Source organism: Cyrtonyx montezumae, unplaced genomic scaffold (assembly GCF_038088225.1).
Source record: "Cyrtonyx montezumae isolate F1298 unplaced genomic scaffold, pur_monq_1.0 scaffold_4, whole genome shotgun sequence".
NCBI lineage: Eukaryota > Metazoa > Chordata > Aves > Galliformes > Odontophoridae > Cyrtonyx > Cyrtonyx montezumae.
The window spans coordinates 6,157,587-6,180,248 of record NW_027072045.1 but is presented as its reverse complement, the minus strand read 5'-3'; the positions used below and the strand labels follow the sequence as shown (position 1 = coordinate 6,180,248).

Sequence of the window (22,662 nt, the reverse complement as noted above, 5' to 3'; positions counted from 1 at the left end):
ACAACCACAGATGTGCTACCTCCCCCCAGTTCTAGAGGGACTTCTAACAAACACTTATTTCTATCAGTTTCTCCTCTCATGTTGCTCTTAGTGGCTCTTGTAAGAAATGGGGACTGGACGACAGAAGACCTGTATCGCGGCTAAAGGTACACTCCTGTCAATGCTATATGCCATGAATGAGTCTGAAATATTTTCAGTGGGTTACATACATGCTGTTTGATAAATCCTGATAGAAGCCAAGAGCATGATACTGAAATCTATTCTTAAGCATAGTTCCAGTTATGCTCCATCAAACTACCAAATCTTTTGTACACTAGCATGATCAAACATGCCTTCTCAATTCCCATGCATGCAACCGATGCAAGAAAGATAGGAAGTTATGGGAGTGAGTTCAACACAGTGCACAGAGATGATTAAAGGACTGAAACATCTCTCATCCTTAGAGAAACTAAGAGAACTGGAAAAGAGAGGGTTATCTTATCAATTTGTATAAATAACTGATGGGGTAATAAAGAAGAGAAAGTCAAACTCTTCTCCATGCTGTACTGTTACCAAAATATTCCACTCTTACCCTAAAAGACACAACTGCAAAACCACCAGACTGACCTCATGTTCACAGTTTCACCTAATTTCAAGCCATTCTGTAAGAAATGCTACAGATTTACCAGTCTCAGTGACTTCTGAGGAAAGACAAAGACATTTGAGCTCATTCCAAATCAGCGCATTCAGTCAAGGCACACAGCTAGCTCCTAGTATAAATCTATCAGCACAGAACGTACCACAACAATATTTTGTTGATGAATGCTCACTCAAACATTAATGCCTCTCAGTAAATCTACTCTTCAAAAGAAGATGTATTTCACTGCATCAGCAGGATGCTATTCAAATTCGTAACAGTATCTTACAAGGAACTGTGAACGTTGCATCTAAAGCTTTTCAGTTTGCATCGAGCTTCTTTTATTTATTTATTTATTTCCAAGAGTACGTAGGAGCAATGTTTCTCTCTATTTTAGTGAACAAGTCTCAAACCAAAGTGAACTGTTAATGGTAACAATGGCAGTAACAGAAACAGAATAGAGAATTTCAGGGTCACAATTCACTCAGCATTTCCTTGGCCTCTGGGGAACTTTTTGAACACTTATGGGTGCTGTGGGGGAAAATCACCTTCATCTGAGATCTAAAAATATGGGGGTTTAAATTTGGGGGCTTGTGCAAGAAATACACAAAAAATATATTTTTACAATTGCATTAGTCTAGGTATCTCTAATACAAAAAATATATATATATAGTCTGCTATAAATTCATATAATCTTGTGGGCTTATCCCAAAATGATAGGTCAAGCTTTTGTTCCAGATGGTGCAATAGTGTTTGTGACATCCACTTTGAACTGCAATCTAGTTATGTGTCAAGCAGGAGAGTCCATTATTCACAGCATCATTGCTGGAGAAAGAAGGTTAAAAGTTCAAGACATGCCCCAAGTGATTAAGGTTGCAAAAATCAGGAGATATACCATGGGGAAAAAAATGCCAGTCTTCCTTTTCTTCCATACTCAGTTTGGTCCCAAAAAATGTGTTTAAGAAAAAATTACAGGACACAGTAAAGCCTCATTTCTAAACAGCAATGTGAAAATTACCTTTTTATTTGAACTCCTTAAAATCCAGTGCTGTCAGCTTTGCTCTTCCTAGAAAGAAACAGAACAGTTTCTCTTAAAACCTGCCAGCAAGCTGTGGGACTTGAGAATTCAGGTAACACTATTGCTTATTCATCACAATATTCACATTTCAACTATTACAAGCTTCTCTGTAGATCTGATTTAAAATGTTATTTTTCATGCATCCCACAGATCATCCAGTCCAGCTTCTCAGTCACATAAGCTTTTGATCTGCAGTCAGGAACAGATTGCTTCTAACTATCCCAAAACTTTCTGTATTTGGAACTGCAAGTAATGCTTCTACTACGGTTGAGAAAATGTAGGGGATTTTCAAACCAATATAAAATATTAGACTCTTAAAAGAAAGAGGAAAACCCAAAGGGTAAAGCTAAAATATAATTCAGGTTAAAAAATAATTTTGGCAATGTTCTTTGGGAACAGAAAGATTTATAAAAATACAAAAATTAAAAAAATTAACCAAACAAAACAACAACAACAACAAAAGCAGCACATCCAAGGAAATCATTCTGACCATAAATAAATAATAATAATAAAAAGAAGGAAAAATAAATTCCACTGATTCACATAAAAGTTTTTTTTTATTTATTTTCACTAGACCTAGAAAATTTAAATATATGCTCCTGCTTTTCTAGCTCTGCTTATCTCTGAATCTGATCACTGGTTTGTCTATGTACCAAATGCAGCATGGCCTTCTTGCCATACAACCTAAATCAATAACTTTCATGCAATAACTGATATAAGAACAGACATTATTTTTTCATGTTAAAAAGAAGTGTGTGTATATCAATTTTACAACACCCAATAGCATTTTAATTGTGTAAATATTCATAGGAGTACTAACATCACGGAGCATCGTACTGAAAACATGCAAACAAAAAATCTTTATAATCCATCATGTCAACACCGTGGAAATAGGTAGGCTTCAATAACAACTTAAAATGCATAACGGGTACTTCAAACTGCAGGCACAAAGAAATCATATAATGAACTCCTGATGTCACGGACTAAAACTATCTCAGCACTCATCAAGAAGAGGTGCATTACAAAACAAAATAATACACACCATAAAAAACCAAACAAAAAAAACACCTATGTTACAGAAATGTGAGGGCAATTTTTGTGAACTGAAAATTCAGCTGAAAGACTTGACTGTAAGTACTACACATTCAAAATTACCTTGAGAGTTGGAATAATAAACCCAAGCCTATCAGCTATCACACTGCAGGCCTGTGGCCGCCTCTGGAGAAGGCCTGGCTCACCCTCGCACAGCATGAGCCACACAGACCCACAGGAAGAATCCTCCAACTTTAGAAATAAATTAGCACCAAAACCCACTCAACTTGAAGTAACCACTGGAGCGGAGAACAATTACTCAAGGCAAATGAACACTTATATGAGTATTCTGGAAACTAAAATAACAACACTAGAGAACAAAGAAAAGAATAAAAAAAACCACAAGCTAAATTGTTTACATTTATTTCCAAATATTCATTAGATATACTGCTGAAGTTCTTGGAGAACTTCCATCAAGACACAAAGTCCAACCTAAATGTTATGCTTAGCTGCATCCTATGACTCCAGCCTTGGCTTGGTCCCATATATAAAGTTATATTTAACTTTGTTACTTATGTTTGCCCTATATAAAAAAGGGAGGAAAAAGGGAGGAAAAAGGGAGGAAAAAGGGAGGAAAAAGGGAGGAAAAAGGGAGGAAAAAGGGAGGAAAAAGGGAGGAAAAAGGGAGGAAATATAAAAACCAACCCTAGAATTATTTTACTTGCAAAGAGAAGAACCTTAAGCCTTTTTAAGAAATGTGAATGCCTTAAAACCAGCAATATAATTGTGTAAGAGTACTTGTATTGCCAAGACAAAACGGCAGTGTCATGCAGTTTTTATGCACTCAGACTTGACTTAAAAAACCCTGCCAGTGGAATCAGCACCATTACTCTTCTGTGAAATCCTACAAGAATATAGATGGCAGTGAGACCATGACCTTAATTGATTTAAGAGGCACATTCATGCCTTTAAAGCAACATCTCAGAATGGCAAAAATCAAATCCTTTATGCAACACGCTGGCATGTGATACTGTATGTGGGTTTAGCATGCCCAGTAGTATGCTGATAACCACCCCATGAGACTCAAGCGAGATGTAAAGCAGCTTGGAGAAATAAAGTAATGCACAGAATGTGGCATTGTAAATGAAGAGCAGCTGATCCTAATATGTTTCCTGAGAAAGGAGCTACAGCAAAATCAAAAGGAGGCAAAAATTTGCACGTGGCTTCCAGAAAGGAGTACAAAAATCATTTTTCTGTCTAGCCCAAGTTCTGTATGACTACAAATATTTTGAGTGGAAATCAGTTAAGAAGACATCACAGTGTGGTGTTACTGGACACTCCTAGGGTTAGGGATAATGGCAGTGTTTGTGGTTTGGTGCTGTTTAAATGTACGTGCTGTATAACTGAGTCATCTTTGTTATTCTAAAACAAACAAGAACTACTGCAGGATATCATTTGTACCTGCTCATTTGTCAAAGGACAGCTCCACACCAATGACATGCTTTTCCCTCACTTAGGAGTTCCTTAGAGCTTGCTGCATGCACTTTGATTAGTGAGTTTTTAATTACACTTCAGCCTGTTAGCACTACGGGGCCAATAAAACTAAGAGAAATAGAACTAAATTCTTTTCATTCACCACAACTGTTAACTAAACACCAATTAATTACACCCACACAAGCCTAATGAAGATAATGGGGTTGCAGAGAGTTCACCGATGGTATGAAGTGGCTTGCAGCACCCTAACTAATCAGTTAAATACTTCATAATAGGTCGGATCATAGGATAAGTCATCCTCTTTCTACATGCTTACAGCTCTTTATTACTGTTAATGGAAATTACATGCCTACGCCGATAATTCATGCAACGTTCACTTGATCGTGAAGCAAAAGTGGTAAATACTTGGAATCCTTGGTGCTATTTCAAAGGGTGAATTAAGGCAGAGCGCAAGGTTATTGTGGAGAGTGACTATCAGCAGCTTGCTTCATTCATTGTTTCCCTAAAACTAGGGAGGGAAATGGACAAGTTTCTCTTCCCAGATTGCTGATCAGTGCCCACACAGCCTCAAACGACGCGTTTTACTCCGAACCCTTGGAAAGGCAGAAGGTGGGAAACGGATGGACAGAAAAACCGAGCTCCAGCAGCGGGCAGCAGCCCAGATCACATCGTGCCACCCAGTAATCGAGCCCTGGCGCCCTGCAAGCACCGTTACCTTCAGAACAGCATTCCCACGGGGGTGTTTAATCAGACGGGAACGCTGCTGTGTGTGCCACGCAGGGCTGAACCCACTCCTGGTATCACAGAGCAGGCTGAACGAGCCCCACTCGCGTCCTCTGCCCACTGCCTTTAGGGCACGGCTTAGTGCCAGTCCCGAGGGAAACAACAACAGCAAACTGAAAGGAAAAAGGCAACAAAAAGAGGGTTTAAGTCTCTGCAGAGGCACCGTGTTATTTCTGAAGGACGTGAAAGGAAACGGTCCCGCGGGGATTTTGCTTCGTTATCGCGCAGCGCAGAGAGGCGAGCACACAATGAAGCGCGCGGATAACAGCTTTGTAAGCATCTCCATTTCCAGTGACTTCAACAAAACTACCGGTGGGCACCGTAACAACGTGAAAGCTTTTTTTTTTTTTTTTTTTTTGGTAGGAAATCGCAGACTGCAAACGATCACTTAGGCGGCGAGACGGTTCTTTTCACTGAAAGCAAAGGGGCTTTTAATGTTACCCTCGCCAGACATCTCACCCGCCTCTCCTTCACGGTGATAACCTGACGCAATTTCGCCGTTCGGAGACTTTTAAAGCTAAACAATAGCTGCTCGCAACCCGCCCGACTGCAAGGAACGCGAAGGGCAGCGGCCGCGGGACGTACAAAGCACCGCCTGCCTCAGGTCACGTGGGGCGACACCGCCCCTCAGGGCTTTCCCGCCTCGGGGTAACGGCCGCGCGGGGCGGTCTCGCGAGAACAGCGGGCGCCGCCGTCTCCTAGCAGCGGCCCCGCGATGGAGGCTGACGCCGACGGGCGGCTGCGGCAGGAGACGGAGGAGGCGGCGGAGTACTACCGAGGCCACCGAGTGCCGCAGCGAATGGAGGAGGCGCTCAACGCCCTCTTCCCGCTGCGCCCCGCAGACCTCTACGGGGATTTGGTACCGCGGGGCGCAGTGCGCAGGCGTCCGCCGCGCTCCCGCGTGAGGGGCGGTGGGGTGGGGGCGGGGCGGGCTGTGGGGCTGGAGATGCCTGTCACCCGTGGGAGGTGGGGCACGCACTCGCTGCACGGTGAGAACCTGCCTGTGTGAGCCTCAGCGCAAGCAGATTTCACGAGCAGCACGCGAATAGCACAGTTGTTTTTGTTAGGCGGTGTAAATCCTATTAAGCTTTGGGTAAATGCCTGTTTTCCAGGAGGCTGCATAGGTTCATGGTGATATTCTATGATATCCATCGCTAACACTGCGAAATAAAACACGTTATCTAACCTTCATTTCAGGCTAACTACTTGTCTAAATTTTCAAAAGCTCCAGTCATACACAGACTGGCTGGAAGAAAAGTCCTTGATGGAGTTGGTCAACCAACATTAGAAGTGGAAATATACTGTACGGTGAAAAACTGCGAGAAGGTGTGAGCTTCCTCTTCCTGATTTGTTTTATTTAATAAGGCACTGTCAGGGAGATGTACTATTCCACTCATATCCTAGTGGGTGTTTTGTATTACAGCTTTAGCTCTGCCACTCACCAGTTCAGTAAAAACAGTGATGTTAAAGAAAACTGTAGTAGTGTCCATAAAGTACTGTCGAGGGAACTTCTTTTCCTTGAGCCAATAGGCTGATGTGGGTGGCAGTTAGGTTGAATGCCAGCTGGTAAACTTTGGCTCTTTTCATTCTTGATCCCTATAAAGGCGACAATGTAAAGAAATTTATTACAGTTTCAAAGGTAGTCAGCGTATGTAAAGTTATGCCATTAGTGAAGGCGACTCTGATATTTGTAAATGATGTCTCTGTTAAGTGAGTTTTGTTCATCCTCCTGTGTCACAGAAAGATAGGTTTATCAAGACATGTACATGATCGTGAGTGATGGCATTAAACAAATGCTGATGAATTGTGGTACGACAGGCTAACAACAGCTGCAGTGAAAGATGTCATGATAAGAGTGTGATCTTTAGAATTATTCTGTTCTGATAACAAAATAAATATGTAAAGCAGATTTGTCACAATGTTTTTTCCTAAGTAGTTATCATTTAGATTGAGAAATTTGAATAAGGTCTGTGAGTACTGAGGTGTAAGGGACCATAAAGGCAGTGCTGGGTAGAGAAAAAAAAAGATCAGTTAAGTGGAGCAAACAGATTTGCAGATGGATACTTGTAGCACTAATAAGAATACCTACTTCTTAGCCTCTCAGAAGACATTTCCAAGTGAGAATTCGTGATTTCAGTCTTTACTATTTTGCAGAGGATTTGTTCTGCTATAATTTCTTCTCATTATCAAATACATGAGAATGCTTTATCTGAAACAACCGAAGCTGATGAGAAAGAAAGAAATGACTCTGTTAGCACTGCTGTGGAATGGGTGAATGAATCACTAAACACAATGTTACGAGACTTGAAGCCTACTGACCAGTGTGAAATTGATAAGATGCTTGGGTAAGCCTTGCATTCAATTTCTATTCTTAAGCTACTGCAGAACAAATTATTAATGTGAAGTACTATTAATTTATACTTGATGTGAAAAGCATATACAATATTTTTTTAAATATTGTTGTGTATTTTAGCATGAGGAGGCCATTCAGCTCTACTGCAGTGTATGATTTCCTCCTGATTCATAACTTTGATATGAAAATTATGCCATTTTTAACAAGAATTTATGGCAATTAGATTTAGACTACTGAGGTGAATCTAAATATTATTGTAGTGCATTGTTTACATTACTATATATAGCTTACATATATTCAGCCTGCCTGAATTGGGTGGCTGTGACCAACTAGATATGCAGTTTCCATTTCATGCAGGCAGTTGAATTCAGCCACTCTGGGATTACAAGCACCTGCCTGACAGTGCACAAGTGACCTACTGAATTAGCAACTTTGAACAAGTTGCTGTATGTCATGAAGTTATGTCAGGCTTACAGCTGTACTACCATACAAAGTAAATGGGGAATCTTGTACACTAAGATTATCTTTAATATTGTGTCTACACAGAGCTTACTTTCAAACCATTGCAATCTGAAAATCATGTGCTGAGGACTGTTAGATTTGCTTGTGGTTCTTTTTCTTTATCCAGTGTTGTAGATAACTGTCAAAACCCAATAATTTACCGACTTCAGCTTCACACAATCACAGCAGCATCTCCAGTAGATGCTCTTAATCCATCTCCAGCATCTTCTTCAGCGAGCATAGTGTGCCTGCTTTGACATGCATGAACCACTAATCTTTGTTCCTTTTCTCAGTGAATTCTTCTCAAAAAAGGTAGAAGAAAACAAAGAAATTCAAAAGGAGGAAGAAGAGGGCACTCTTTCCCTAACTTCTTGTGCTCCACCAGCAGTGGCATGCTCCAAACAAAAAAAGGAAGCAAAAACAGGTTTTTGCTGATTTCCTTGTAATATTTTCTGCTATACCAAAATTGACAAAGATGCTAAAATACTTTCTGCAGTAATCTCAGAGACATTAAAACTAGTGTCACAAGTTCAGAGAGTTAGCTTAGTCTGTCCTAAATCTTCTTTCTGTCCTTCTTTCTGAACACAGCAGTTTCTGCTTCAGAAATGAGAGAGGAAAGTACACAGTTTTGTCATCATTCGTTTGCATTTATTGAACTGAGTCTCTGCCTTTGTTTTATGGTTGGCTTAGACAGGAGGTTATTACTCTTCAGAATGAGGAATAAGAATGGAGGAGGATGCAAATGAAGACTAAAAATGAAAATGATAAGGAAAGAAAAGAATCACAGAACTGAAAAGGAAAATGGAAATAGTTTGAATTTAGAAGTTGAAAAGAAATGAAAGGAGAAGGGAGGAAGGGAAAATTGTGGCTAACACTGACAAAGGGAGGAAATAAAAGTGAGAAGTGAAAGAAAAAAGGAAGGAGATGAGATGGGAAAGACAGGCAGTATAGGGTGAAAAAGAAATAAGGAGACAGTGAAGAAGTACTGAAGGAAAAATGATGCAAAAGTAGAGCAGAGAAACAGAATTACTATATATGGGAAAAAAAAGAAAAAAGGCATGGTGTTACCTCCATATGTACAAAAAACCCAGCATCTTCCTGCTGTCAATTACTGGAAGGTCATACCATTTTGGCAAATTATCATTTCCTTATCAGTTTTGTTTGAACTGTCATAAAATAGTGGTAAAACCTTCCAATTCATATGTTCAACATGTGCCCCTTTAACCTGAAATGGAACATCTGCAGCTGTCTGTTTAGCAGAGTGTCTCAGTACTGGATTGCTGATGTTCTGTGTGTGTAGCTCTTTACCCTCAATGTAAGAGGCATAAAGTTCTATATAATATGCAAATGATTTTTAATCTAATCAGCATATCCACCATTAAGGTTGTGCTGGGCCTATTTTGTTGCCTATCATAGTTGTATCCTGCAGTATTTGAATATTTTCTTGAAAACTTCCACAGGGAAGGAAAATTTGTATGTCATTCTTATTAGGAACCAAAGCAGTTGCTTTGGTTGATCTACAAAAAAGTCCCCAATGCATATGATTTCACTTTCACACAGGTGCTTGCTGTACATGTTAGCAGGGTAGGTAATAATAGTGGGAACTGCTGGGCTTCAAGCATTTTGACAAAAGTTATTCTACTGCGTCTGAAAGGGAAATAAGTTCCTTTGAAAATTTAACAAGATTTTAACAAGTCTTTGTGTGTGGAATATGTAAAAGACGTGTTCTTTTGTTGGAAAATCCAACTGTAATAGGCCTGCAATTTTTGTCATGCTCATTATTAGAAGAAATCAAGTATGTGTACCCCCAATCACCTTATAATGTAATATTCCAAGTCACTGATGCAAAAGCTGAGCACATAAGGACACCAATAAATAACACCAAAAACACATCTATGAAAGAAACCTGAACAATGATTTCAATGGCTGATAGCAATGGATTTGAAACACATTTGAAATGAGAGTGAGGACAGGTACTTTACTTATTTGTAAAATCATTTCACATGCAACAAATGAGAACATTAAATTAGAAAACTAACATATATATATATATATATTTTTTAATACATTGAGTACGCTACTGAAATTTGAATATCATATTTGCTCGCATAACCCTGGCACATAAGCACATGTTTTAAAGCAGTAAAATATTTAGCTACTATTTTCTGTCTTGCAGGAAAGAAGTCAAGCACAGAGAGAACAGTCCCACCTGCAGAACCCAATGAATCAGTGCTTTGTGGCAGCTTAGCCATTGGGGGGACATCACTTGCTATAGCTAAGGCTGGTGCCTCTATTAAGCATATCCCACTGTACTTACATATTGCACTGCTGAAACGTAGTCAGGTACATGTGACTTGTATCATTTGGTTTATTCTAATTACTACAGTTGTGAAGTTGGGAATCTCTCATGAAACTTGGATTAAATAGATACCTTAAAATACTTTCTTCAAAGAATTGCCTGTAGCAGGCTTTGAACTAGCCCTGTGCCACACTTAAAACATACAGTAAGTGATTCTCTTTTTAACACAATTTTTTTTCACTTGCCACTCTCAATTACAGGATTCACCTGAAGAAATGACTCTGCCACTTCCAATGGTTTCTCTGTTGAGCTGTGAAAAATTTGCAAAACTAAAATTAGTGAAAGAAGTTATGCTCATCCCACCAGTTCAGTTATCGCTCAAACAGGTACTGCTGTGTTGGGTTTTTTAATAATATATTCTATTTTTAATTAATATATTGCATACGTTTCAAATGTATGTGAGAAAGTACATAGATTATATCCATAGAAACCTCAGAAAGTACATTTTTTCATTTTTTGTTTACTTGTAAGGCCCAAGTTTTAACATTTTTAAAATGTATATATGTGTTAGTATACCATAAAAAAATCAGAGCTTTAAAGAAATCTGTTATAAATAATAAAACCTGAGTCTTTTCAAAAATCTGACTTTACATTACTAGATTATAAATAGTTATTGTTAGCACATACAAAACCAAAAAATAACTCTCAACAAATTAGAAGCAGAGCATCAAATCTTTGAGAACAAATTGCTTTAGAAATGAAATTGTGAAGATAGAAGGGAATACAAAGCAGAACAAAATGCATTGAGTGGGCAGGAAGGATGGATGAGACAGGCTGGGTCAACACCCTGGTTTTGTTTAGCCATATGGTGAATCAAAGAATGTATCTGCACGAGATGCCTACATTAGGGCTGGGATGTCTATTCTGTATGCTGGTGACCTGAACAAATAGCCGAGTTCAATTCTTTCTTTTTCCTTTCCCTTTAACTTTTCAGAATTGTCACATAGAGCTCATAATAAGGTTACCAATTCTGTACTTCTCAAAGACTTAATTCCTCCCAGTGCTCAAGAGAAAGTAGCAAGCTGCTCGCTGCAGTGCAGTAAGCACAGCAGTTCCTCCTGTGCTGATACGTTGTCAGCTGTGACTGACTTCTGCCCCCTTCAGTTTCTCAGTTTTCTTTTACAGGCATAGATAAAGGAAATGTGAAATGTGGTTTACAAAGTTAGCATTAAACTTCTCCTAACTCAGCCACAAACAGTCTTGTGTTAAAAGCAGTGGATTCATTTTACTGGAGTGTTTCTCCATTCCCTACTTCTAGAAACAAAGACAGCAATTCTTCCCCTGCTTTCTGGAAACATCAGTTTTGTCAGTTTTCAGTTAGGTAGTCTTAGAGAAATTCACAACTGTGGACACTCCCACGCCTGGGATATTAGACAGACCGAGATGCTGCTTACTTGTTTCATCTGGGAAGGCTTCTTTTGGTGGAAGATGCCACTTTTTTGCCACCTCATTAAATGGCACAATCAACTATTTCTATTCATTCCACTGCTAGTAAACCTTCAGCACTCGACACTCGTAGGAAGGAGACTGTGTTTAGGAAGTCTATAATACATATATTTTAAAGACTTTATATTGAGGTCTGCACTTAGAAGTGCTCTGATTCAAGCAGTTAGAATGAAGTAATCTATCTTTCTTTTGAAGAATGATGTTGTTTAATTTCAGGGCATTGAAAGAGCTCTGGACATTCAAAAGGAAATGATGAGACTGCTGGAGCCTGCAGGGAAAGGGGTACACTAAAACTGTGTCATTAATGTGATGTACTTCATTTGGCCTTTCTATTACTATTGCCTGTTTAACCTTAAACATAGAATATTTTGCATAGTATCACATTTAGTCTTATTTCACAGAATAGGTGTGTCTCTCTGACAGATGAATAAAATATTGGGTATTTAGTGATATTACAATAATAGTATAAAACGTATACTAGTATAAAGTAGTATATATTTATACTTTATACTATTTTATACTAGTATAAAATAGTATAAAGATAGTATAAAACGTTTTTCTGAGTATAGGAAGACTTTTCTATTTCACTGTGTCCACCAGGAAATGTCTCCTGGAAAAGAATACTGTCACAGTGAACATATACCAAATGCTTCTGGTTCTGCTAAGTATCACACAAACAAATTCAAAGTATTATTACTGCAGTAGCTTATCACGCTCAATATTTGCATATGCTTTTTGCAAAGTAAGGTTGTTAGGTTTTCCCCTAACACAGAGTCTAGATTCTCATTTCTTAGAACCTCAGCATTGTTGGCAAGGTGGGAACATTTTGACAAACAGATGATGTTTGGGGTGATGGCTACATAGAAATAAATATTTGAAATAAGCTACCACTACAAAATAAGATGAGTTAGTTGTTGATAGTTTCCTTGTCTTGTATATTATTTCCTAAATTAAATATATGCAATCTCTTCAGACCAAAATTCGGTCAGTGCATTTTTATTCTTTTAATCTGAGCTCTCTGTCATTTTTCGACCTTAATATGGCATTGTTTCATTGTTTCTGTCTTCAATCCCAATAGCCCTGTCCTCCTCTAGCAGACAGTAAGAAAGGCAGAGCACATAAGAAAGAGAAGAAAGCTTCGGTAAGAAAACAGATTTTAATTTTAAATCTTCAGCAAGGTACTGACGACAGCAGAGAACCAAAATCCTCTTAAGAAATGAGACATAAATCTGCATTACAATTTTGGAAAGGTCAACACAAGACTTTTAAGTACTCCAAATACCCCTACTTTACATAATAATGTGGATTCTTCTGACTATACCTTCCCCTCCTGAGGAACAGTAACAGAAAGAAGGAATACTTCTGGAACCTGGGGATTTTTTCTGATATAGAAAACCTATTAAATCATCCAGCAGAGCATCCTGCAGGCCTGTAGCACAAGCAGTGCATGTGCCTCTCATCTTGCAAGCCCAGAACTGTTACCTGTAAGACTTGCTATCATCCTGCTTCCTAACACTGGAAACCTAACTCCCTCTTAGTCATGCTGCACTGAACTCCCAGTTCCTGCTTCAGGTTATGGATAATGGCAGATAAGAAAAAGCAGCTAAAGGGCAGTGCTCACAGCAGTAGCAGGGCTTTTTTTTATATGGCTCAAATGATCTCTTGTTGTTCTATGGTGTCTTCATTTCCACCTCAAAATCTGTAGTTTATAGATGAGTTTTCAAAGCAGTGGGATGGGAATGCCGTGCTGGCTTTGCTTTCCACAGCGAGACATTTAAAATACTATCAGATCAGAACTCTTGCTTTTGTGAAGTGTATGAAACACAGGATGAGAAAAAGGTTTCATACGTGGTACCCCTCATTCATAGAGAACTGTCCTTACAGTTGCTAATGCTCTTTTCCAGAACTGATTTATGTGTTGATTACTGAAGGCGGGCTGTAATGACAGTGAATATATATGTAAGTTTTATATATTTGTAAATAAGTTGACTATTTTTCTTTCACTTTCAGCCACCAGCCTTAAAAAGAGTATCACACTTAGGCTGCCTAACAATGGGATGTGATAATCTAGAACAACCTCTCCTCCTAATGCAAACAGCTTGCAACAATATAGGTCTGGCGCTAGGAACAGATATGTATTTAGCAATTAATTGTGCTGCTCATGAAGTAATGGACTACGTAAGTTACTTCTGCTTTTTATTAAAATAGTTATTTGTTAACACTTTACTACTGTAATGCAAACTCACCCAGAATCTTTTGTTTTCCACGAGCAAAGAAGAAGATGTATCTCTGCATTTACAAATTATGTTTGAATCAGTGCTACAGGTGCAGCAGATATGCTACTGGATTATAAGCATAAGGGGCAAGCTGTGCACACATCCTTTTTGTCGCCCAGTGCAGTGGGAGCTATGAGAGCTGGCATGTATTCCTCCCATGCAGCTGTAGCTGCATTCTGATGCACCCCGTGTGGAGTAAGGCTCAGTGGAGCAAGGCAGCTTCTCCTTATGCCCCGTATCCTGCCTACAGAAATCTCTGCTACTTTCACAACTCAACTTTTATCCTTGAAACGGCATAAGCTGACCTGAGTCAGCCGCATGTATTCCTTTTCTCTGCTTCTATTCACATGAGTCTGTCAAAGGTAGCAAACTCAACAGGCAAGCACCTACTACCTTCTGTTCAGCAAACCAGCTTCCTTTCACATAACGTCTCAGACAGTTTTGAATTCGAGTAGCAGGCATCAAATACAGTTTTGTTCATTTCACCACAAGGAGTAAATTAAGTAATTATCTCAATTTAAATTAATCTTCCATCTATCTTGTTTTTAAACATGAAGAGCAACCGATTCTTTATGCAAATCTACTTCTGTAATCCCTTTGTGCCACTTGATGTTTATTTCTCCATTTCATTACACTACATCTGTTGTTTTATTGAAGTGCCTTGACCTCTTTGGATATTTTTGCTACATATTGCATACCCAGTAATGCTTAACTCACTGTATAGCATTCCTTTACAGTGATTTATATTTCAAGTTTTTTATTTGATACAGTTAATTCATCTCCGGCTGAATGCTTAAGGTTCTGACCCCTTGTTCCAAGATCAATCAGGTTTTTCTCTGAGCAGAAAAAAAAACTTGCTGGTCACTGTGATTCAGTATTTCATGAGATTTTTGGGTACACTGTACTGACAAGCTGCCTATTATCTTTCCTGAAAACAGTTGCTTTCCTGACAATTTCCAATGAGCAACATCTTAAAGAATTATTAATAATTCTGATATTTAACTGCTACAGCCAATAAAGCAGTGTTCTCTTTCTGGCACAGTTTGATAGTGCACTCTTGTTCCCCTAATAATCCTTCTACTCGTGTGTTCTGTGTTTTCCACAAAGATGGACTAGTTTGAAATGAGCTTTTTTTTTTGGTGGCAGTGGGTTGGGTGTTCTGTGTTTGTGTGTGTGTGCTGGGGGGGTTGTTTGTTTGTTTTGACTTTGTGTGGCTTTTTTTTGTTTGTTTGTTTTTGAGGGGTGGGGATAGTTTTTTGTTTCTTTGATCATCTTTTTTTCTCTATTTGAAATGGGAAAGCAGCAAGGAAAGGCCGTATCTTATTCTGGAGTACAGAGGGTGTGCTCCTTTTCTCACTGCAACATTTCCCTTATGCAAATAAGGACTGAGAATAAACCTTTTGTTTTGGAAGTGTAAAGAGATTTTTCATGCAAGATTTAATAAAAATGTCAAATATTGATAACTTTCTGACAAAGTTGTGCAAAACCGACAGCGTTGCCTAGGAAATGCTGAAAGAGATCTCCCTTGTTTTGGGAACAGCACGTTTGGCACGAGCTTACTGTTACTTCAGGCAGGGATTCCCATCATAACGTTCACACAGACAGAATAAAGTAGGCAGAGTGAACGTGTGCTTACTGAAGAGCACACAATCCAGTGCCTTAATGGAGATACCAGAGTCACAAGACCTGTGTGCTTCTATCAGTTCTGTGTCTTGAAGAATTGCCATTCTTTTACACGTTTTACTGTACTTTGTAGGTGAAAGGAAAATATGAAATACTTACTGGAACATTCAGAAGTGCTGATGAAATGGTGGACGTGTACGTGGAACTGGTTAATAAATTTCCTTCCATTATCGCCATAGTAGATCCCTTAAGGAAAGAGGTAAGAGTTTATGTGAAACCACTGAACTTTTCATGCTTTTACAAGACATAGCAAATACAAAGCTTCTGTTTTCAGAGTGTTTAGGCACAGAAATACCAGTGTAAAAAAGGCATGCATTAATTCATTTGCATATCTTTAAATGGACTATAATGCAATTTTTTTTTGTTTGAGCTAATTCCTTATAGAGAATAATCCTGACATCAGTCCATGAAATAATCATGACAGAATTATGGACAGTGCAAATATTTTAGAGAATTATGAGGAAATGATAATTCTTCCCAATTCTACTTGCTAAAGCACTGTCATATCACATATTACATTTTCTTCCTTATGAAAACAGTTCAAATTGTACTATAAAAACAAATTATAAAACTCATGTGATATATAAATGATATAATATGGAAGAAGCTATACATTTCTACAAAGCTACACAGGTATACATTCCTTAGAACCATTCCAAAAACTCACACAGCTGCTGTTCTTGATGACTGCGATGTATCCCCAAAGCCAAAACTAATCTGTAACTGGCAGCACTGCTCAGCAGAATTTTTAAAGTGCATTTTATCACTGTGATCACTGTTAGAGGAGAAAACTGGGTGCAGGCAACAGAATAAAACTAAAAAGTAGAATGCTTTTTAATTAGCAAGTTATCGATGGGTGAAAGATGGCATAACCTCAAAGATAAGCATTTATGCATACCATTCAGCTTACAAATTGACAAAAAGATCTAAATTTAATTGCAGCACAAGATGCTAAAGTTATGCAACTTCACAAAAACTTTTCTTTCTGTGGAATTTTGACTTTGTTTTACAATGAATACGTGTCTTTTGTTTTCATGAAAAAAATGAGATGAATGTGAATGAAGGGGGTACAGAAGTGTCTTTGTCAATCTGCCAAGTGATAATTCTGTAATAGATGAACTGCAAAATGGAGTTCTTAGCTGAAACTCTACCAGCTTGCTTCTCAGATATTTGTGTGACATTTTAGCTCACTCGAGTGAGCCTTGCACCCCTGCACTGCTTCAAACTGATTTCTATCTTCCAAAGCACTCGGCTGTCCCCGGCTCCTGCGGGGGCTGCAGACCTCCTTGCAAATTCTTATGAGGAAACACAGTGGTGAGAGGAAACTGTGCTTTTGCTATAGACAGTGCTGTTAAGGAAGATACCAGTCCTCCTCCCCCCCACAGCCCATCTATGAAGCTGACCCAAGACACATCTTTGCTGCAGATAATGAGGTCCTGCAGGATTAGCTGTGGTACCAATTCAACAATCCACCACCAGACAGCACACCACTGAAGTGGTTAAGTTTAAACGTTGGACCACGTGTCAGACCTTCATTTTCAGTTACTTATGGGCTTGACAGCTTTCTGGGAATGGACTCTCATGCGTACTGCGTACTGCAAGTATACAGCGGCGTATTTCAGTGTGATCCACAGACCAAGAATCACTAGTTTCAGAATTATTAACTTGAAAATGCACGTGATTTTAATGTGACAGCTTTGCATTCTGTGGACACAAAGAAAACAAACATATTTTTACATTTCTTTTTTCAAGTTATTTATAAATTCCGATCCTCTGTTTACCTTTAGATCTCAGTACCAGGTGGACAGTGCATTCAGATCAAGACATAAAGAGCCGAAAAAAGTTGAAGCTCTGCTGGAAAGAGTGTGTTCTATACCACAGATTCCTATGGGCCAGTCTTGTAGCTCTGATCATCCCCTCTGATACACCTCACGGAGCCTGGCTGCTCCTGTCCGAGTACTCCATATTCAAACAAATCTAATGACACTTAGAACATGAACATAAGAATAAGTCCTCTAAATAAAACAACAGAAAATGGTTTTATCATCCATTTAAATTAATGCAGGAAAGGAAATTAAAATAGTAAAGCCCCACATTTAATTTAATCTGCAGTATATTAAACTGTCCTGCTGATTCAATTAATTCCAGCTACTAATTTTTCTTTTCTAGCAAAATCTTACAATTCAAGCAAAACTATTGTATTTTTCATAGAGAGATAGATTCAAAATGTAAAATATTTGCTTATATGGAGAACAGGGTGAAATCCAAAGAAAACTTTTTTGATTGTGGACTCTGCCTCCTCAGTTAGAGTTTTCATTCGGTTTGGTGTCTCAAACTTCAGGTATTTGTGATTGTTTATGCAGGACAGACAACAGTGGAATAGCATGTGTTGTGCTCTTGGTTCCAAATGTTACCTGATTGCTGAGGATGCTGCCACAAATATTTCCAAACTTAAAACAAACATAAACAACATACCAATGTGCAGTGGTGTCGTCCTAAAATATGTTAATCAAACCAAGGTGTCAGACCTCATAGAACTCTCTGGACTTCTAGATGGTGAGTACACAGTTAAAAAGGCTTGCTTTCAAGCCCTGCAAGTGTTGCTACACCTATAAACATTACATCTTTTTATTGAATCATCACCACTTCTATCTTAGAAAGCGTTTCTCAGAAGAAATTGAGTCCTGTTCTGTTCACAGATCTCTTATTCAGGAGCCTAAAACAGGATCCAGCTTCAACTACAGCCAGCGAGTACATTGTGTGTGTTTTGAACGTGGATGCCCTTTGACACTGCACTTAGGAGTCGTGCAGTTCGATGTCAGATTCAAACTGAAACAAATGATACGGTTGAGGAATTCGAATTTTGATTTACATCAGTATTAATAATTAAGAAAGTCAAACAAGTCCAAAACGTTTGAAAGTGCAGTTTACGTATTACTGAACCTTTACGGTACTCGAAACTTGTGCAGTTTCTCATATAAGATCTCTTTGTACCATTTTTGTTCTATTCACGTTTATCCCTAAGAAATAGATGGACAAATTTTAAATGACTTCCTTCTCCTTATTTCTTCAAAAATTCCAGAATCACTATAATCGCAGCGAGTAAATAACAACTCCAACATTTCATTCAGCCACGAGGGTAAACTCTTTTTCACAGTGAGGAAAAATCATTACTGTAGGAAAAAACACGTTTAAAGAAACAGGACAGGCTCCTGGCGCCTACAGTACATTACCGCATGCGAGAGGCAGCAGGACAGGATGTTATGTGGTCCTTATTTGTGCTGGGAATGAAAGAAAATGTGCCATTAATGCCATAATTACAGCACGCCAGTATAGTTTACGTTCAGTGAAATGAGTTTCATTTCATCTTAGCCCAATGGGAAAAAAAAAGAATGAGAAATGTAAACAATTTCTCAGTCAGATCTATAAAATGTATCCTAACGAAGGTTGTGTGCTGTTCCCTACAGGTCAGGGACACGTCACCATCTTAGGAAGCCCAGATGGAGAATCTCCTGATGCCAGCCTTGTGGATCTGGTAAGTACTGAACGCTGCTCGATGGCAGCACTGCCGAACACTGCTTTTAACAGGAGTGATGTTTAGGGGGAAGCCTGTTTGTGCACGAGGAAGAAACATTTCACCAAATGGTCTTTTCCGAGAGTTGTTTCCCCCCACAGAGCATTAATCGCCGACTGGAGCGCGAAGACGCGGGAGATGTGCCGAAGCGGGGAGCGTATTCACGCGGGTGTGCGATCCATTTCCTTCACAGAGTTCCTTAAAACACCGCAGAACGCCAACAGCACGACGCACGAAACCTCAACGCGGCGCCACATTTAGTGGCTGTGTCCTAAAGCTGCCTCTGCAAATAGAATCTCACTTTGCATGCCACTGAAAATTACTGTTTGCACCCACTTTAAAGGAGGTTTATTATCTGTAAGAAGATAAGAAAATTGTTAAGCTGGAAGCGGGATACCGCGGGTAATTATTACCGGGGACTTCACTTCCCAAGCGGGTCTCAAACCTGCACTTTCTCGTTTCAAGGCTGCCGGACTGGGTGCCAGGTTCATCAAGTTGGGAGGTCCTTCCCGCGGAGAAAGGGCGACCAAATACAACCGCCTGCTTGCTATAGAGGAAGAGCTGGCCAAGAACAGAACGCTACGTATGAGCTTCTTTCTTACTTTGTTTTCAGCTTGCAATGAATAAGGGAACAAAGATTGGAGGGAGAACGATTGAAACTGCACCACAGGAGGGAAGGGAAATCAAAAGGCTATAAATAAGCGCTGACAAAAAAAACCTAGGATAGCACTTGCCACAATGTATATTGTTGTCCTAATGGATTATCTGTTTACTGAATGTTAAAATAGAGCCCTTCTTGAGGAGTAGCCTACATTAAGCCTTTTTTCAGAATTAATTGGTAGGAGTCTTGAAGCCCACAGTGCAAAGGGAACAAGACAAAAACCATACATATAACGCTCCGAAAAGCTGCCAAAATGGAATTTTAGGCCAAATACCCCACACCTCCCTTAAGCCCCTAAACATATATTGCTGACAGAACTTCATTTCGCCATCTTTTTGTGTGTTATACGTCCAGAAAAAATGTGTTTGAAGGCTACAATTGCATGGGTAAGCACTATACAAAACCAGAGAAAAATCAAAGTTGAGGAGGCACGTTCAGCCTTGGCCACTGGCATGCATCTGCCTGCATCCCACCATCTGCACCTCATTCTGACATCATTTTATACAGCTAAATACTTCACTGCTCCTTAGAGCCACTTCTCACTTACACAGTTATCAGCCAAGACAGGTAAAGGCGTACAGTCCTGGGAGCGGGGGGCAGAGACAGGGAAAGGCAGAAAGGAAGGAAGGAGTTTGCACAAATTCACTATGGCTAAGCAAAGGGCAATGAAAGAGGACTAACACATCTGATCTCGTTTCTGTTATTGTTGTTACTGTTTTCTTTCTGTTCCATGCATGGAACAGCAATGCTTGAGAAGCAGAACGAGGTATTTTTAAAGAAATTTCTGAAAATGATTTGAAGTTTGGGGAATCTCTCACTTGCTCTCATACAGTGACCATGAAAAACCTCAGAAACATACACAGGTTTGTTTGGATGAGTTCCACAGAGTGTGTTTTCAAAATGAAGGCATAATAATTACCAAGAACGATGACCTTTCACTGCCTTAGCAGTATGAATATATTCCCTATTCAAATGGATATCGTCTAAACAAAAGAGCTCAAGTTTGACACGTTTAAAACTATATCTCACAAAATGAAATAGCAACAATTCCTGAAGCCGTTAATCATTCGGCAGAAATGAAATCCAGTGATTAAATCAACAGCAGGGAAACACGGAGATGGCGTGTCTGAGCTGCATACCAAGCTCCTCATTTGGCTGGGCTGCAAGCTACAGAGCGCACTGCGGGGCTGAGCATGGAGCTCTGTGAAGCAGAGGAAGGTGACACCGACCCATCAGAGTCCCGAGCACGGACTGAGCGGGGCACTGCAGCTGCAGGGAGCGGAGCTCTGCCCGCCCCTCACCGTGAGGCTCCGGGGTTGTGCTGAACTCTCCATCGAAGCGCAGCCCCGGTGCTGATGCTGCATTTCAGCCCCCAGGTACACCTGAAAGGCAGATGGGAACTGCTCGTGACATGAAGGCACCGATGGGTATCAGCCCCGTGCTGCAGGCCGAGGGAGATGGGACCTATTCAGTGAGCGCAATGGGACTGAGGAACAACAGTGAGGAGAGGTTAAGTGTCAGGAGCCACGTGTGAGGCTGGGCTTGCATTGTCAGGCTGGGGATGGAGGAAGGAGGCACAGGCAGGCAGTGGGAACCTTTGCAAGGACAGCAGTGCAGAGGAAGATGGACGTTCAAAGGAAGGGCAGCAAGAGCGAGGGCAGTGAGCAACAGGTGAGGTGGAACGTGAGGGAAATGCAGGAAGTATCCCAGCTCCAGGTGCTGCAAACCATTGGTGTCTGAGGTGAAAGGGACCCAACAGCACATCCACCTTCCTGACCCCACAACCCACGTGCAGGAGCACGGCTCCTATGGCTCTTAGGAGCAAACCCTTAACGATGTCTACAGATGGATGGCTGGAAGTTTCGAAAGGAAATCTGAGTGCATCAGAGAACATGTCAAGAAACGGACGACAGCAAAGATAACAACAAGCTTCGTTCTTTTCTTTGCAGGCTATGAGGCAAACTTTGAATTTACCGACTTTGCTGAAGAATCACAGCCAGAAACACAGCGGCCTGAAGTCCTTCCTCCCCCACAGGAGGACTCACTGCGCGCCCGCTCAGCTCCCGGGGAGCAGCACGCTGACCTAGGTTGCCCGAAATAACTGCCAGGTAAATTTCCAAAAACTATTTTTGGTACAGAACCCACACACCGACCGTTCTTTAATCCATTTCTTTTCCAGCACCTCAGCTAAAATTTTTTAAAAGCATTCAAATATTCATTTCTCTTTCCCCAGGGGAGCGCTGCTTTCAGCTGAAGCCAAGTTAACCCAACGCCGACTGCAGGAGGAAAACAGCACACAGTGCTGTGCTGTACGGACCAACCAACCAAGCAAATACCTCCGTGTTAACTCCAAAACCAAACGTTTGTTTGGAGAGATCTCCCTCTGCACAGAGAGCAAACTATTGACAAACAGTAAACTCATAAAACAACAAAGGCTGTGACTGTGACGCTGCTCCATCCCCCGCGCAGCCCTCGGTGCTGCTCGCAGGTCTGGCCTACAAGGGAAACGCTGCTCCAGTTCTAGCAAGCTATCAATGCAAGAGCAGCACTGCAAACTCCAAATGTAGGGCACAGGGCTGGGACCTGCATCGCTAGGAAGCTCGCTGCAGCCTGAAGTGCAGAATAACAGCTCAACAACAAGGGCTGGGAAACTTGTCAGTCATCTTTTTAATAAGCAACAGTGGAAAGATAAATAATTTATATTGTAGGTAACAAAGAGTTTACATAAAAGAAGTACTTTTTTTTTTTAACTTCTGCTTTTTTTTTTCCTTTTATAATTTGAAAATTTGAACATATATAATACAGC

The 22,662-nt window shown here is 40.1% G+C and overlaps 1 protein-coding gene across 1 annotated transcript; it reads left to right on the top strand.

Moving 5' to 3' along the window:
- The first annotated feature begins 5,679 nt into the window (after positions 1–5,679).
- Positions 5,680–21,957, top strand: ENO4 (enolase 4). The gene is made up of 14 exons (XM_065746620.1): positions 5,680–5,862; positions 6,201–6,329; positions 7,158–7,348; positions 8,151–8,281; positions 10,034–10,200; positions 10,417–10,542; positions 11,879–11,944; positions 12,741–12,803; positions 13,673–13,840; positions 15,695–15,820; positions 17,985–18,177; positions 19,089–19,156; positions 19,661–19,778; positions 21,806–21,957. The coding sequence occupies exons 1-14, from the start codon at positions 5,719–5,721 to the stop codon at positions 21,955–21,957; spliced, it is 1,842 nt and encodes a 613-aa protein (XP_065602692.1). The 5' UTR covers positions 5,680–5,718.
- Positions 21,958–22,662: the final 705 nt, after the last annotated feature.

What these genes read in the sequence shown, in the direction of transcription:
- ENO4 (XM_065746620.1), top strand. Translation starts at nt 5,719, where the DNA reads ATGGAGGCTGACGCCGACGGGCGGCTGCGGCAGGAGACGGAGGAGGCG. An exon ending in CACTGCTGAAACGTAGTCAG is followed by an intron (nt 10,201 to 10,416) that starts GTACATGTGACT and finishes TCTCAATTACAG; the next exon opens with GATTCACCTGAAGAAATGAC. An exon ending in ACTCTCTGGACTTCTAGATG is followed by an intron (nt 18,178 to 19,088) that starts GTGAGTACACAG and finishes TGTTCCCTACAG; the next exon opens with GTCAGGGACACGTCACCATC.